Source organism: Podarcis muralis, chromosome 15 (genome assembly GCF_964188315.1).
Source record: "Podarcis muralis chromosome 15, rPodMur119.hap1.1, whole genome shotgun sequence".
In the NCBI taxonomy this organism is placed as follows: domain Eukaryota; kingdom Metazoa; phylum Chordata; class Lepidosauria; order Squamata; family Lacertidae; genus Podarcis; species Podarcis muralis.
Genome location: NC_135669.1, coordinates 7,314,336 through 7,331,839, shown reverse-complemented (window position 1 = coordinate 7,331,839; position 17,504 = coordinate 7,314,336). Strand labels below are relative to the sequence as shown.

The 17,504-nt window shown below is 44.6% G+C and overlaps 1 protein-coding gene across 1 annotated transcript; it reads right to left on the bottom strand.

The window, feature by feature from the left end:
• Window positions 1-12,063: 12,063 nt before the first annotated feature.
• Window positions 12,064-16,477, bottom strand: LOC114585994 (neuropeptide FF receptor 1-like). The gene is made up of 3 exons (XM_077919631.1): window positions 16,165-16,477; window positions 14,503-14,602; window positions 12,064-12,986 (listed from the first exon to the last, which is right to left on the bottom strand). The coding sequence occupies exons 1-3, from the start codon at window positions 16,460-16,462 to the stop codon at window positions 12,095-12,097; spliced, it is 1,290 nt and encodes a 429-aa protein (XP_077775757.1). The 5' UTR covers window positions 16,463-16,477; the 3' UTR covers window positions 12,064-12,094.
• Window positions 16,478-17,504: the final 1,027 nt, after the last annotated feature.

Here is a 17,504-nt window from a genome sequence, read left to right as displayed (position 1 = left end):
TACTGCTATTTTCTACATTGAATAAATGCTTGAATATACAGATTCACATTAACTCCTACAAGTATGGGATACTAATAGCAAGCAGTGCGAGGTCTGGGCGTTTTAGGCCTTCAAGGGAGAACTGATGACAGAGCCATCCTATCTCCTCATGATACAATTCTCTTCTGTGATGCTACATACATTGACTGCCCCTGAGCTAGGTGACCTGAAATGTCCCATCTTCTTTTCTTCCTGTGCTATCCTGCCACGTAATCAGTGCTTTACAAATAACCGAGGAGACGTGAGAATCTGAGCACAGGAGTGTTTTTGCACAGCTGCTGTGCCACAAAAACAGGATGTAACATTAGCTTGAAAAACATGACTTGCCACGCTGAGTGAGCCCCCAGAAGGACACCCATTATCCCAGTTCTCTGTTTCTGTCATTCATTCATAACTAATGCTCCAGGCAAGGGACCCAATGCACAGCAGGTTGGTAGCAGCATCCAGCCTCCCACACTCCGAAAGAGACCTTTATTCTATCTATAGAAGTTCCGTTTTTAGCTGTAGTGGCTAATAGCTATTGATGGACCTTTCCAATTCTTTCCCCTGCTTCTCTTTTATAGTGTTTGGTGTGAATCATCCAAGAAGTGATCTCTCCTCTCTCCTCCAAATCTGAAACGAAAATTAATGTTTTCCTTTGGACATCAGTTTCCAGAGCCAGAGGCAATGCTCAGGTAATTAAAGACACAAGTTTTTGTAACCTCAGTGTAATCAACAGCCTCCATCTCTTAAAATAATTAAAATGATGTGACTAAAGGCCTATAGATATACTGTGGCAATTATAAATTTTAATTGCTGTGTCACTGAAGAAGAGTCTATGACACTTAATGGTGATTATGATCCCTTGTCGGTTTGCAGTGCAATTATAATTTTCAGAGTGGAGAATATTAGCAAAATATCGCAAACATGTTCATTTGTATTTCTGCAAGAAAATTTACCTTCATTGTTTTTCTCTTTCTTTTTGTCCTTTCATTTTAGTAAAGATTACCTATAGATTACCAATAAATAATATTTGCTGCCAATAAATGGCCACTGACCCAGAAGATGCCATGGAGAGAGGCAATAGCAATATCATCCTTATTTCTTTGCACAGAGGTTTATATGACTTTCTGTCAAAAAATCTTTATCCTGCACTTTCTACGGCATTTCCCTCTCACTTACCAAAAAAGGCTGTTTTTATGTTTATTTATCTAGGGTTGCTTTTTATTTTTATTTTTGGCCAAAGTTGTTGAGCCAAGAATTTTTATTTTATTTTTTTTTATTTACAGGAAAATACACACTTCCCCAATGGGTTGCCATACATCCAGGTTTTTCTGGACATTTGGCTGACTCGCAGTAACCACAGACATTGGCAGCCCTAATTTATCTTTAAGTGGGTATGTTGTTCAAAAGTGCAAAAGCACTTTCATCCACAGCACAGCGCCAGTAAGAGCGGGCAGCGGCAGCAGGCAGCGGGGGCCACCCCGGGCTGGATAAATGGGTCCCTTGGGCCTTATCTGGCCCGCGGTCCTTAGTTTGGGGACCCCACCTCCAAGGAGTGTGTCTTAGCAGCAGGGCTGGATTTAGGTTTGATGAGGCCCTAGCTACTGAAGGTAATGGGGCCCTTTATATGCCCAGCTGTCCTTTGTCAACAACAAATTGTCTCTGTTTTTTGTGTTGAATATATGCTATATGGTAATTTATGGACCTAATAGGTATCTAAAGGCATTTGCACATAACAAAATATGTATTTTATCAAAGTGATGGTTGAACTGAAATACAATTAAGAAGAAGTACATTAAAACACTGTTGTTGTGTGTAGGTTTTATTTTATTTGTTTTTTATCTTATATTTTGGAAATGTATACCCAGTTTTCTTTTCCTTTAAATTTTCAGGGGGTCTCCAAGAGAGTGGGGCCCTAAGCTATAGCTTGTTTAGCTTGTACATAAATCCGGCACTGTTTAGCAGCCGGGGGAAATGAATTCCTTGGAGGCTGAATCTGCTGCCTCACTTTCCCTCATGGGTGGGCCGTCCCTGTTGCTAGTTCATAAAATGTTCTGCAGGGGATTCAGCAAGACATCACCTCTGCACCTGCCCCAACCTCATTTGTACAGGAAAAAGCCTGAAGTGAACAGGCTGATGTGAGACCTGACCTACTTTGGCCTTGTTTTAACTGACACAATTTTCTGGCTTCCAAGGGAAGTTTAAACACATCACTGGTCTGCTCTCCTATCTATAGAACACCCAATAATGTATTTCCCAGAATGGTAGCAGCGTTTGTGAATGAGCAATTGTTCATATACTTCTAACTGTGCAAGAGCTATTTCCAGCTCCGATCCATATTCAAAACTTGCACCGCATCTGAAAGTATCAGTTTCTGAATATTGCTTGACTGGTGACTCATCAGTATAAGGATGGAAAATGTAAAATTTGCCAAGGCTGTAGGCATGGGGGGGGGGGCTACAGCTTGCATTGTAAAAGGAGAGGCAGTTTGGTGTAGTGGTTAGAGGCTATGGTTAAGGCTATGAGGAGGATCCAGATTCAAGTCCCACTCATCCATGAAGCTAATGGTATGACCTGAGGCCAGTTACCACCTCGGGGCCTAATCTACCTCACAGGAATGTTATGAGGATAAAATGGTCGAAGCTTTTTACCCATTGGCTTAACTGGAAGAAAACTTACTTCCGCCTTCCAGTGTTCTGGCCAATGAGTGCCAAGACACTAGGATAACTGACAATCACTAGGCCAGGGGTGGGGAACCTTATGTGCTCAAAGGTCACAATCCATCATGGGCAATATTATTAGGATGTCCACTTAGAGCGCTTCCATACTGTGGGAGGGATTTGTGTACAGTACATGCCTGGAATTTTAGGTTTGTACAGTTAAACCACAGAACCTAGGACTTGCCGATCAGAAGGTTGGCGGTTCAAATCCCCGCAATGTGGTGAGCTCCCATTGCTCGTTCCCTGCTCCTGCCAACCTAGCAGTTCGAAAGCACTTCAAGTACAAGTAGATAAATAGGTACCGCTCTGGCGGGAAGGTAAACGGCGTTTCCGTGTGCTGCTCTGGTTCGCCAGAAGTGGCTTAGTCATGCTGGCCACATGACCCGGAAGCTGTATGCTGGCTCCCTTGGCCAAGAAAGCGAGATGAGCACCGCAACCCCAGAGTCGGCCACGACTGGACCTAATGGTCAGGGGTCCCCTTTACCTTTACAGTACAGTGCTTTTTTTCTTTAAAAATGTTTAGGGGTACTCTCATTTTCCTACTCATATTGAAATACTGCCCCTCAATGAGGCCAAACTTAGAATCACACAATGTTTAGGGGCATGTGTCCCCCTCTGTCCCCCAAAGGGGAAAAAGCACTGGGTTTGTACAATTAAATACCATGGTGCATTTGCAGCAGCACAACCGGACGCCTTCATCTGCCCCAGCTGCAACAAAATGTGCCTCTCCTGCATCGGCCTCTGCAGCCACAACAGGCACTGCAACCTGCCAACAGCTTGGCCTCACCCACAAAGGCACTTTCCTCCATTGTCTCCCGAGACAGACCGATGCCAAAAACAACATTTAAAGTGAACTAGAACACCTGTGTACTTTTAAAAAGAAACCGGAACCTCAATCAGAGTAGAACCAATCATCCTTGCCATAAGTGCATCTTCCACTGACCACCTGCCTTGTGCTTTGCTTCAGTGGTGTAGCCTGGGGGGTGCCGGCTGCACAATCGGGGAGGGTGTGAGCCAGGCACCCCCTACAAAGATCCCCATCGCATGCCCATCATGCCCTGCCCAGCACGCGATCGACCACCTGGCAGAAGCAGGGACTGGCAAGCAGAGGTGAAGAGCACTCTCCCGCCCCGGCCACTGGCAAACAGCACTATGCCTCTACTTTGCTTCTGGTGCTAATGCTTCCCTTTCCTTAAAAAGGTAAAGGGACCCCTGACCATTAGGTCCAGTCGTGGCCGACTCTGGGGTTGCGGCAATCATCTTGCTTTATTGGCCGAGTACAGCTTCCGGGTCATGTGGCCAGCACGACTAAGCCGCTTCTGGCGAACCAGAGCAGCGCACGGAAACGCCGTTTACCTTCCCGCTGGAGCGGTACCTATTTATCTAGTTGCACTTTGTTTTGGTTTTTTTTATAGATATTTTTTATTGCGTTTCTTTTCATAGTTTTGTATATTCCAAACAGTACAGAAAAAACCAAGTACAAGAAACAATTTTTTTGATTTTTTTTTAACAAAAGAAAAAGAAAAAACCTTAATAAGGTTATAGATATATAAAAGTTCCACTTTCCGTAAATCCCCATTGGACTTCCCCACACCTTCCAGATCTGCGTTCTTTGTAATAACAATGTCAGCAATTTGTTACCTTATTTCAAACCTTATTACAGCTTTCAATTATTATGTCTCCGTGTTCAATATATTGTATCTCAATTTTGATACCTTTAAAATAAACATAATATGTTTGGTTCACTTTGTCTTCTTTTCTCATTTGTCACTTGTTTTACCATTTGCTTAATCATATTTGCTAAAGCATAACATTTCCAATAACATGCACTATCTTAGGATTCATACAACTTATAATATTTTTGCAAATAGTCTTTAAATTTTTTCCAATCCCCCTCAACTGATTCTTCATCCAAATCTCGGATTCTGCCGGTCATTTCAGCTAGTTCCATGTAGTCCATCAACTGCGTCTGCCATTCCTCCAACGTGGGTAAATCTTGTGTCTTCCAGTTCTTTGCAATGAGTATTCTTGCTGCTGTGCTAGCATACATAAACAAAGTTCTGTCTTTCTTTGACACTTTCTGGTCTACCATGCCCAGCAGGAAGGCCTCTGGTTTCTTAGGGAAGGTATACCTAAATACCTTTTTCAATTCATTATAAATCATTTCCCAGAAGGCCTTCACTTTTGGGCAGGTCCACCAGAGATGAAAAAATGTCCCTTCTGCCTCTTTACATTTCCAGCATTTATTATCAGACAGGTGATATATCTTAGCTAGCTTGACTGGGGTCATGTACCACCGGTATATCATTTTCATAATATTTTCTTTCAGGGCACTGCATGCCGTGAATTTTATTCCGGTGTTCCATAACCTTTCCCAGTCTTCAAACATAATGTTATGTCCCACATCCTGTGCCCATTTTATCATGGCAGATTTAACTGTCTCATCCTGTGTATTCCACTTAAGCAGCAAGTTATACATTCTCAATAGTATCTTAGTTTTTGGTTCTAGTAGTTCTGTCTCCAATTTCGATTTTTCCACTTGGAAACCAACTTTTTTGTCCATTTTAAAAACCTCTTGAATTTGAGCGTAATGTAACCAGTCTCGCACCTTATTTTTTAGTTTGTCCTGGCTCTGCAGCTTCCAATTGTCTCCAATTTTTTCAATTATTTCCCAATATTTCGGCCATTGGGCCTCCATATTGGGCCTTTTTCGAGCCTTGGCCTCCATCGGTGATAGCCACCTCGGGGTTTTACTCTCTAATAAGTCTTTGTATTTCATCCAGACTGCAAAAATTGCTTTTCTCACAATATGGTTTTTAAACAATTTATGAACTTTAACCTTGTCGTACCATAGGTAAGCATGCCAGCCAAAAGCATTATCAAAGCCTTCCAGATCTAGGACATCAGTGTTTTCTAACAAAAACCAATCTTTCAACCAGCAGAAGGCTGCAGATTCATAATATAGCCTCAAGTCCGGCAGGGCAAACCCCCCTCTTTCTTTCGAGTCAGTTAGTATTTTAAACTTTATTCGGGGCTTTTTGCCCTGCCAGACAAACTTAGATATATCCTTCTGCCATTTTCCAATCTAGTTGCACTTTGACATGCTTTCGAACTGCTAGGTTGGCAGGAGCTGGGACCGAGCAACGGGAGCTCACCCCATCGCAGGGATTCGAACCACCAACCTTCTGATCAGCAAGTCCTAGGCTCTGTGGTTTAACCCACAGCGCCACCCGCGTCCCTTCCCTTTCCTTAGGCACTAGCATAATCCTGTATTTGCCAATTTCTCAACAGGAAGAAATAAAGGAGGTTTTCAGCAAAGGCACAGACTCTTCTTATGCAACTCATGCTGAGGTTAGGGTGGCCCTCCAGGAGCATCCTAAATGCCACCAGTTCCTGGCTCTCTGCTCCACAAAGCTTTTGTGCTCATTGCCCACTGCCTGGGACTTCCGATGTCTCCTACTGCCAGTTTGCAAGCAGCAAATGAGGTCCATAATTGCATGCATTTTTGACATAGACTTTTTGACAATAGCACAGCGCAAGCCAGCAAGCCTATTAATCTGTGGATGATGGAGACAGGAAGGTGGAAGAAAGTCATATGATACCCACCAACCAGTCATCCATGGAAAATGGCAGAGTTATGCTGGAAAGCATAATGCCCCCCACCCAAGAATCTTGGGAAGTGTAGTCTGTTAAGGGGGCTTGAAATTGCAGCTCTGTGGGGGGTAAGCTATATTAATAATAGTAATAATACTAATTATTTCTTGTACCCCACCCTTTTGACTGGGCAGCTGCCAACAAAATATAAATGAACACAATGAAACATCAAACATTAAAATTTTCCCAAAGCAGATGTCTACAAAAAGTCCTATAATTGTTTTTCTCTTTGACATCTGATAGGAGGGCGTTCCACAGGGCGGACACCAAAACCTAGTAGGCCCCCTGCCTGGTTCCCTGTATCTTCACTTTTCGCAATGAGGGGACTGCCAGAAGGCCCTCGGAGCTGACCTCAGTGTCTGGGCTGAGTGTTGAGGGTGGAGGTGCTCCTTCAGGTATACAGGACCGAAGCTGTTTAGGGCTTTGAAGGTCTGCACCAACACTTTGAATGGTGCTTGGAAACATACTGGGAGCCAATGTAGATCTTTTATGACTGGCAGTGGCGTAGCGTGGGTTGTCAGCACCCGGGGCAAGGCAAGTAATTTGCGCCCCCTAACCCGTGGATTTGCGCCCCCTAACCCGTGGATTTGCGCCCCCTAACCTGTGGATTTGCCCTAACCCCAGATGTTGCGCCCGGTGCGGCCGGCCCCCCCTGCACCCCCCACGCTACGCCACTGATGACTGGTGTTATATGGTCCTGGCAGCCACTCCCAGTCCCCAGTCTAGCAGCCATATTCTGGATTAATTGTAGTTTCCAAGTCACCTTCAATAGAGCATATTGCAGTAGTCCAAGCAGGAGATAACCAGAGTGTGTGTACCACTCTGGTGAGACAGTTCCCAGGGTTCTTGGGTGGGTCTGCTTTAAATGCATGGTGTGTGCGCAGGCCCACACAATTTAATCCTGCTGACTGCAGTATGACTGAGGTCCTGAAAGTAGTATGGCTCACTCTCTCACCCTTTGCTCAAGGCTGAACTAGACATGGCAACCACAGCAAAGTGTGAACAAATCTCCTTCAAACAACAGCCATAGGGAGAGAGCACATTCCTGATTGGGACTGGAGGGGTAGGAGATCAACCCTTTCGTCCCAGTACCATTTTTGCCCATCCCCAAAGCTGATAATCAAGACCTCTTTTCAAGCCATCCAAGCCGGTTGGCATCTCCACCACTGGAGGCAGCAAATTCTACCAATTCATTATGTGTTATATGAAAAAGAATTTAGAAACTTAGGAAGCTCCCTTGCACTGAGTCAGATTATTGGTCTAGCTAAGTATTGCCTAGCAGATAGAGAGGCCTGGATTGCCACATTTGAACCCTGAGCCTAAGGTCACTTCTCCCCACCCCCCCACTCCCACCCCCAATACAGTGGTACCTCGGGTTACATATGCTTCAGGTTACATACGCTTCAGGTTACATATGCTTCAGCTTACAGACTCCGCTAACCCAGAAATAGTACCTCGGGTTAAGAACTTTGCTTCAGGGTGAGAACAGAAATCGTGCAGTGGTGACACGGCGGCAGTGGGAGGCCCCATTAGCTAAAGTGGTGCTTCAGGTTAAGAACAGTTTCAGGTTAAGAATGGACCTCCGGAATGAATTAGGTACTTAACCCAAGGTACCACTGTAGTCCACATTAGTGCATATTTCCCTTGAGCCGAATTTAACAATTGCATGGCCAAAAAGCGAGTTTGTGTGTTTTCCTAGTTATTTCTGTCTCTTACGTGTCCCCAACACCCATCTCCCTCCCTCCCTCCCCTTGTTCAGAGTTCGTTGATCAAGGGTGTGAATTTCAAGAAGACTCAGCACAAAAGGTAATCAGACACATCCCTGAAGAGCTGTGGGCAGCAGAAGGAAGGAGTGGAGCCCAGAGGAGGAACTGATTTGCAGTGTGTCTGAAGCACCACTGGCATGATTAGGAACTGGCTGGAGCCAATTTCCTTTCACTTGAGTAACTAATGCAAGCTGATTAAGGCATTGCAAGGGCATGCAACTCTCAAATCACTCTGAGGACCACTCTGACATTCATATTTAAAACAAGAGGCCAAATCACATTTTAGCTGCGGAAAAGCACTCCTGATACAATTTAAACTCGCTGTTTTCTTTTTAACTGTTAACCACATTTTCTCTGTATTGTCAGGAGTTCAGCCTACACTCAAGTAGGACCCTGGCAGAGACACATGGCCGACTGGCATGTTCTCTCCCTCCTGGTCTTTCGTTCGGGAGCTTCAAAAGCTTTCTTCTGCCTGAACATCACAGCGACCGATGCCAACTGACACCGGCACACTTAGGGATCCGCCAAGTTTGCACAACTTGCATGACAGACCTCAGCAACTCAGCATTTTGGCTAATCTACTTTATTTACATATAAACACACATGGAGCGCTGCAACATGGCTCCCTATCTCTCTAACATCAAGCAGCAAAGAGAAAAAGAACAAAAGGCAATAGTCCCACTTCACAGAACACAGTAACACAAACATCCTGTCTCAGTCACTTCCCACTCTGTGGAGTCAAAACATATACCGTCATATGATAGACAAAAATCCCATGACTGCAATCATGGAGCAGGAATTCTAACATGTATATCCCAGAATGCTCTCTCTCGCTGTCACCCTCTCTCTCACACACATACTCATACACTTCACAGGCATCTCTGAATCCCTCTCACAATTCTCTCTCCCTCCTTTCTGGTTTCCACTCCATCAATGGCGACTGTTGCTCATTGGGACTGGTGGGGGGGGAGGGAGAGAAGGCAAGGAGCATACAGAACAGATGTTGCTGTTGAACTGGCACAGCTAAATGTTTGCTTCTGTAGATGCCTATACACCATACATTTAAAGCTCCATTTGCCAAATGGGGGGGGGGGAGAGAATCCTAGGAACTGTAGTTTACCCCTCACAGAACTACAATTCCCAGTACCCGTAACACACTACAGTTCCCAGGATTCTTGGGCACTGTCTGCTTTAAGTGTGCATTAACTGTATGGTATGTATGCAGCCATAGTTTTCATAGCTCTAAATCCCATCTTCTTTCTCTTTGCCCATAAAAAACATCATCTTCTGAGGTCAAGTGAAACTCATCAAAGTGCAATGAAAATCTAAAAGGGATCTGTAGACAAGGAATGGGAGGGGGGAGGGGGAGGTGTTACTTATTCTAGCCAAACACAAACAAAACACGCAGGATATGCAATGAGATTTTGTACTCTTATTTTAATGAGTTACCAGCTACAGTTATGTCATGACTTGTAGACAGACACATATACACCCTTCAGTTGACAGAGTGTGAGCCACCCCCCATTCTATGAGATGAGAATGTCCAATTTCCATGTAATTATCAGCCCATCTTGCTAGGAATGACTTTTTTATTTATACGAATGAGTTGTTTATATCCCACCTTTGTGTCACAGTCACAATACAAATGAATACTGAAAAATTATTAAACGATGCACTACAATAGCTAACAATATACTTCCCAAAATGGCATCAGATAAAAATATTGGCAGAGCATGTGCATTATAACAAAAGCAGTGGACTATCTTCATTGGAGGTTTTTAAGCAGAGGTTGGATGGCCATCTGCCATGTATGATCTAGTTGTGATTTCTACATTGCAGGGGGTTGGACTAGATTTCCCTTGGGGTCTCTTCCAACTCTACCATTCTATGATTCTGTGATCTGTCTTGAGAAAGTTCCCCCTGACTTCCCATCTGAGAGGATAAAATGAAGTTTGCGTAGTTTTGACACGAGTTCAGTGTTTGAGTTAAAATGTGGTGCCTTGCATTTTCACAACTCTTTTTGCACAACTGTGTGTGTGTGTGTGTGTGTGTGTGTGTGTGTGTTTGTACAAACATAATTTGGTGGGTACCGTATTTGGGGCTGGCAAGATTGCATGCAAAACCTTGCAAGAACTACCAACAGTGGAGGAATGGCAAATGAAGATGATGGACTTTTGGAAGCTAGCCGACCTGACCGGAAGAGTCCGCGACCAGAAGGAGGAGGAGCATCAAGAGGAATGGAAGAAATTTAAAGACTATTTAGCTAAATATGTTAAGATAACTTAAATAGAATTACCTGTGAGTAACAGAGTGGCCTAGGATTTAAATATGTGAAATTGTATAATATCATGGATAGAAGTCAAAATGAAAAGAAAGATTTAATTGAACAAGTAAATCTTATATGAAAATAATGTTGGAAAACTGCTGCAATGAGCTATATGGAAACTCAGCCAGGTGGATTTGAGGAAGTCACTCAACAATAATAACAAAAGTGGGGTTATAGCAGTTAAGATAAATGTTTTTCTTGTTTGCTTGTTTTTTGATATTGTAATTTGTATTTGTTATAATATTGGAAAATCGATTTAAAAAATTGGGGGGGGGGGAGATTGCATGCAAAACCTATCCAAGTATCCCCATTGCACCAGTATGAGCCTACAAGGACAGCATCAGGGAGTTATCTCTGAAGACCGTATGTCAAGGCTGAGACAGAGCCCAGGATGCCAGCTGGGAACGGGGTGCTGGACAACCAGTTCTCAGTGGTACAAGGGTCCCAGCCCCTTCCAGACAGCCATAGCCTCCAGTTCCTAGTACTCTTAACTTCCCTGTGCTGTAGACTGTACAAGTAACTGAGATTCTTTTTCTCCTTCCTTGGAAACATGAAAGCACAGTGTTGTTCTTGACATTGCTAAGCATTGGCACTAAGGTTACCACAACATGAACCTCTTAGCTTCTTCACACAACAATAGCCGCTTTCATTCTTTGGAATACTCTCCATTGAAAGTTGTTGGTTTTTCTCTGAAAGTTGCTCAGAAATTTACACCTGCGCATATAAATTATCACTTCTTTTCTGCAAATTTGCGCTCTGCTCAAAATCCTTTCAATATCTAGCAACATCTCTGGTGTTATACACTTGGAATGTCCAAAACTGGGCAGAAAAATATTTACAAAACCACTTGGGCTACTATCCTGCAGCTCATCAGCCAGCCTTTGGTGGGTCATGGGATCTTTAAGACATGCTGTCACACCACTAGAGTGGCACTTGAACTCCAAATGAAGCCCCCATCACACACTGGCAAAAAAGTCCACCAGTGTAGTTGTACCACCAGCAGTGCTCCATAGGGGGGTTAAAAATGACATACCAGGGCAGATGAGAAGAGCTTGGATGTTCCGTATCCAAATCCTCCTTTTTCACCCAATATGCACCCAGGAAAAGTGGGAAAGAATGCCAGATTTGAAGCTAGGAGGCTGCGTACATTTTGTACCTTTAAAGCACTTTCTTTCCCTCAAAGAATTCTGGGCACTGTAGTTTACCCCTCACAGAAATTGCAATTCCCAGCAACCCTTAAAAACTACAATGCCTGGAATTCTTTGAGAGAAAGAATGTGCTTTGAATATGCTTTAAGGGTATGTACGTAGAAAGAAGAATAAAGCAACAGGCTGAACAGGGGAAATAATAAATGAAAAATTCTGTTCTCTTTTTAAATCCATATTTGTTTGGGCTTCCAATACAGGATTTGGGGGCAGGCAAGGGAAGACAAACTCCCTCCATATGTTTTTTCCCCCTAATATTTGTAGAAAGAACTCCCACAACATGCTCAGCTCACAGAAAATACGAATGAGTGGCCACCCAAATATCCCCATCCATTCATGTGAGGCAAATGCAGATGCAGGAACAGAATGATCCCAGAAAAATCTCTGCTGATTCAACCCTCCTCAGGCATCCCAAGCTTTGCAAACTTTGCTCAGGGGTGTGATGTCGTTGACATCCTGCAGCAGTATTCCTGGTCCTTGTCCCTGGCCATGTTCAGCCTGTGGGCCACAAGGAGCTTGAGGGGGCAGGTTCTTCAAGCACGTTGAATCGGAGGACTCCCCATCAGTGAAGATTTTATTCCGGGTACCAAAGCCACTGGTGCTGACGGTTGTCCGCTCGGCATAGACCCCTTGATGGACCATTTCATCAGAGCAGGTTCGGAGTTTGAAGGCTGCCTGGAAACCCTTCTTGAAGTTCTCATTGAAGTAGCCATAGATGATGGGGTTGACACTACTGTTGGAGAAAGCCAGCCAGTGCGCAAAGGGGAAAACGTAACTTGCAAGCAGATTTATGTGCTGCTCATCCAGCTTGGCATAGTCTGTGAGCAGCATCAGTGTCCACAAAGGTAACCAGGAGAGCATGAAGAGCAGAGCCACGAGCACAAGCATTTTGATGACCTTCACCTTCCTTCTAGAAACTGCCATGTTGCACTGACCTTCATGAACTACCTGGTGCTGACTTACTGGGCCTGAGGACCTATACAGCTTGAGCCCAATTCGGCCATACATGAATGTGATGAGGGTCAGCGGGACAACATAGATGTGGGCAAAAAGCACAGTGGTGTAGACTTTGCGCATTTCACTATTGGGCCAAGCCTCGTAGCATGAATACAAGGGGTAGGTCATGCTCTGATTGCCATTGTATACCATGTAGCTGTCCTCCTGCTGAGCCACTGTGAGCTTGATAGCAGAGGGACACATGATGGTAATAGCCAGTACCCAGATGATGGCAATGGTATTGAGTGCCTGGAAGAGGCTGAGCTTGGATTTAAATGGGTAGACAATGCAGCGGAACCTGCAGAGGAAAAAGGGAGGAAGAATACAAGTAGGGGAATGACTACTATGCAAGAAGGGAGGAACAAAAAGATACTCTTTCTATCTGGCCAAAATGGGCCATTCTGAGGGGCAAGGAGATAAAGAGGCTAAACTGGCCTCAACCACCATAATTTAAGATTATTTGTTTATTACAGTATTTGCATTTATAGACAGCTTCCTGTCTGAGATATTAAAGTGGTTTGCACTAGGTAAATAAATATAAATGCAGATTTACACTAGGTAAATAAATATAAATACAGAAAAGTCTTTGCAAAACAAATATTCATACATAAACACACTATTAATATCAGTGAAATTGGAGAGCATTACAAGGCAGCATAATGTAAAATTTCAACCCACATGTCTCATTCACCATCCATTCTATGCAACCACAACACTCATTTGCTACCTCAAACATTATCTCTATCCCCCAACCGCTCATGCTCAACAATATTAACCTACATGCAAAGGATATGGTGGATGAATCCTCTAATCCAGTCTTCACCAATCTGATGCCCTCCAGATCTGTGCTGGCTGGGGACTAATGAAACTTCACAGCTGCTAGAGGGTACCATGTTAGTGAAATGAGGTACCATGGAGTGTTGATCAGATGACTGGGCAAATAAATGCATTGACCTTTAGCACAGAAGAGCGAATACGTTGTATTCCATAGATGGGGTGCCACCACAAGTTCCCACCCCACAAGGTCTCATCCCGCATCATAGCATGTCACTGGCACTTTCCTTCTCAGTCCTGCAGCTTTATAAGCTCCTTGACACTGTGCCCAACATGAGGATGGAGCAAGTGGGTAAGACCTGCTACTTAAATAGTCATGCAACTATTTAAAACACAGGAGGACTGTGGTCACAATAAATTTGGCAGTCCCAAACACCTGTATTTCCTTTAATAAAGTGCTCCATCTCTTATTGTTTCCACTTAGCATCATTTGGCCTCAGGATAGGACTCTGACCAGGAAGGGGCCAAGCAAATACCCTTTTATCAGGACTCAAGGTCTTCAGCATCTCCACCTGCTAAGCCTCCTTCGCCACGGCTCACAGATTGTCTGGTCACTGCTGCTGGGGTGGGTGACACACTCAGTGATTGCATGGGATAAGTGACAGTCCCCATGGACAGGTCATGTGGGTGAGCTGACCCAGTCCTATCCACTGAACTGAGAACGGACACCTTATAACACATTAAGCACCTGACCTATGGAACTTGGCTCATTTGTTTGAAAGAAGGGTGATGGGCATCCGTTTCCTCCTTCCTTGGCCCCAAAACATGCATGGGAACTGAGCTTGATCCCACAGAAAACCTGTGTGCTCTCCCTTTCTGGCAAGGGTGGGGAACCGGTGGCCCTCCAGATGTTGCTAGACTCCGACTCCCATCATCCCTTTCTACTGGCCATGCTGGCTGGGGCTGTTGGGAGCTGGAGTCCAACATCTGGAGGGCTACCTGCTCCCCATTCCTGCTTTAGGACCTCACCTTCTTCTTACCTCTCCACAGCAATTGCCACCAGAGTGAAGACAGATGACGAAACAGACATGCCCTGCACCAGCCCACTCATCTTGCAGATGCTGTTGCTGAAAGGCCATCCTAGGAGGAAGAAGGCAGTTGGGGGCCATGAGGCAGAGTTCAGCAGACATTAGAGAGAGGCTAGTTTTACCAGCTGATTCTATCTATTTAACATGCAGGAGGTCTCTCTCCACTGTGAAAATCTCGTCACCAATACATCTCCAGCATGGCTCAGCTGCTTTTCAAAAAGTGCAAAGCAGCTTAGAGGAGGTTATGATTTGCACAGCAGCAGGAGAGAATGATGCTTAATCTTTTCCCTGCTGACCATTTAGGAAAAAGGGCAGGCAAGAGACAACATGGTAGAGGAGTAAAAAATTATGCATGGCATCAAGAAAGTGGATAGAGAAAAGTTTTTCTCCTTTCATAACCCTCGTGGACTCCATGCAGCTGAATGTTGAAGCATTCATGGCAGACAAAAATAAGGTCTTCTTCACACTTTGCATGGCCAAAAACTATGGAAATTCACTCACACAATGGCCACTAACTTTGGTGGCTTTCAAAGAGGATTATGTTATTTTGTGATTTTATATTGTGATTTTATGTTGTAACTTCCCTGAGACCTGCGGGTATAGGGCAATATGCAAATTTAATAAATAATAAAAAATAATAATTACTATTATTCTCTACTCAAAGTCCCACCCTTCCAAGCTGCTTTCTGTTTTATCATGATGTCAAGTCAACATTCAGCATGAAAGTGAGGGTTGTACAAATCAGCTCTTACACCATCATCATCATCACCATCATTAATAATAATTACATTTCTAAACCACCCTTCATTGTGTTATGGGGTTGGATCAAGGCCAATTGGGTTGTAGCCAACTAAGCTCTATGTAGAGTAGACCCATTAAACCTATGTCATGTGCATTAATTTCAGCGGGTCTTCTCTGAGTATGACTAATATTGGATACAAGTTACCCATTGAAATTAGTTTCATTTGGAATAAATGGGACTGAATTTAAGCCCTGACTAACCTTGCCCCCTTGAATCCAGGGGGAGGTAAGTGCAACCAACTTAGCCTGGGTCCAACACATGATCTGGGAACATTTCCCTCTTTCCCCATAAGAACGTAAGAAGCCAAAGGTCCATGTAACCCACAGCAAACCAGGTGCTTCTGGGAAGATTGCAAGGGGCCATGAAGGTGAATTTTCCCCCAGAAACCAAGAGGCTGCGCTTAGCCATCCTATGCCCCACCACCACCTTTTTGCTTAGGTAAAGGTAAAGGTACCCCTGCCCATACGGGCCAGTCTTGCCAGACTCTAGGGTTGTGCGCCCAGCTCACTCAAGAGGCCGGGGGCCAGCGCTGTCCGGAGACACTTCTGGGTCACGTGGCCAGCATGACATCGCTGCTCTGGCGAGCCAGAGCCGCACACGGAAACGCCGTTTACCTTCCCACTTGTAAGCGGTCCCTATTTATCTACTTGCACCCAGGGGTGCTTTCGAACTGCTAGGTTGGCAGGTGCTGGGACCGAACAACGGGAGCGCACCCCGCTGCAGGGATTCAAACCGCCAACCTTTCAATCGGCAAGCCCTAGGCGCTGAGGCTTTTACCCACAGCGCCACCTGCGTCCCACCTTTTTGCTTACCTGTGATCAAATTGTCAACTAGTGTGGTAGGAATACAGAAGATGCCCACCAGCAGATCACTGATGGCCAGGTTGAGAATGAACAGGTTGGTGACTGTCCTCATCCGGCTATTTTTCAGTACAATGAAACAAACCAGGCTGTTCCCAGCCATGCACAAGGCAAAGATGAACAGGTAAGCGACAATGTAGATGGCGGCAACAGGTGGTGAGTGCGAGTAGTATGGGGAATAAGTCACGTTCCTTTTGGCATTTCCCAAGGAGTAGGTTGTTTGGTTAGTGCTGCCTTCAGGGGTCTCCATAGTGTGGCAAGAATTTGGCTCTCACCTGGGAAACACGAAAGAGAAATCACAAGTTAAGGTGGATGGTCTGAATAAGGGGAGCCTTGCAGGTACAAAATTAGGATGCACCTGCTGGTGAAAGGGCTCCGCTTCAGCTTTTTCATTGCTGAAACAACTGTGTTTCCCAGAGCATAGGCAATGTCCTGCCCTGTGACCAAACTGTACATTGTCCCATTTTACCTTGTTTCCAGCCTAAACCTTCCCTTGTTTGGCAGAGCCCTGCCACTCTGCAGAGCAGAACACCGGTTGCCTTAGGCTTTTCATAACTGATGTTGAAAAGGCTGCACCAGAGACATACACATACGTAGGGAACCCAATATGTCACTTCCTGTTTTGCCCATCCCATCCAACACCTGATGAGGCTCCTTCTCTTTCTCCAGAGGGGATAACTGCAGAACAGGGCTTGCAGGGTGCTTGCAGGCATGCAGATCAGTTGCAGGTCTTCTACTGTGATTGCTGCTGGGAAGCGCCATCTTCTCCACAACTTGTGTGCCATCTTGAAGAAGAATGGCCTTGTTGCAGCTAAAAACAAACAGACAAACACAGCAACGTTGTGCCCAAATCCACCTTGTCATTCTGTCATCAATGCATCTGAAAATTGCAGACATAAGAGAGGTGCCCCTGGGTAAGAAACCTGCCAGATTGCGGACAAATAGGCCCAGGGACTTTTGTACTAGGCACCTTTAAAGTTGATGTTTGGGTGGGAAGACCTAAAAGGGATTCGCTTTCTGGATTAAAGCATGCAACTCATACTGCTCCATACCAATCCTGCGTCACCTCTGACAAGTCCCTAATTCCCCCTGAATCCATCCGGATCTACTGTGCACCTCTGTTTTTTAGTATTACATATTAAACTATGGCGTTCATTTAATTGCTTATTGTAACCAGCCCACGTATTGATGGAAGTAAATATTTAAACATTTTAATGAATAATTAAAAGCAAACAGAAACGTAAATAGGCCTAATGTTTTTGGTAATAGGTTTTCATTTTTACACCACCCAG

Bases quoted from the DNA above. Each gene is read 5' to 3' on its own strand.
- LOC114585994 (XM_077919631.1), bottom strand. From the start codon at position 16,462: ATGGAGACCCCTGAAGGCAGCACTAACCAAACAACCTACTCCTTGGGA. The intron at 14,603-16,164 runs GTAAGCAAAAAG...TCTTCCTCCTAG, and splicing joins AGTTGACAATTTGATCACAG to GATGGCCTTTCAGCAACAGC. The intron at 12,987-14,502 runs GTAAGAAGAAGG...TTTCCTCTGCAG, and splicing joins GTGGCAATTGCTGTGGAGAG to GTTCCGCTGCATTGTCTACC.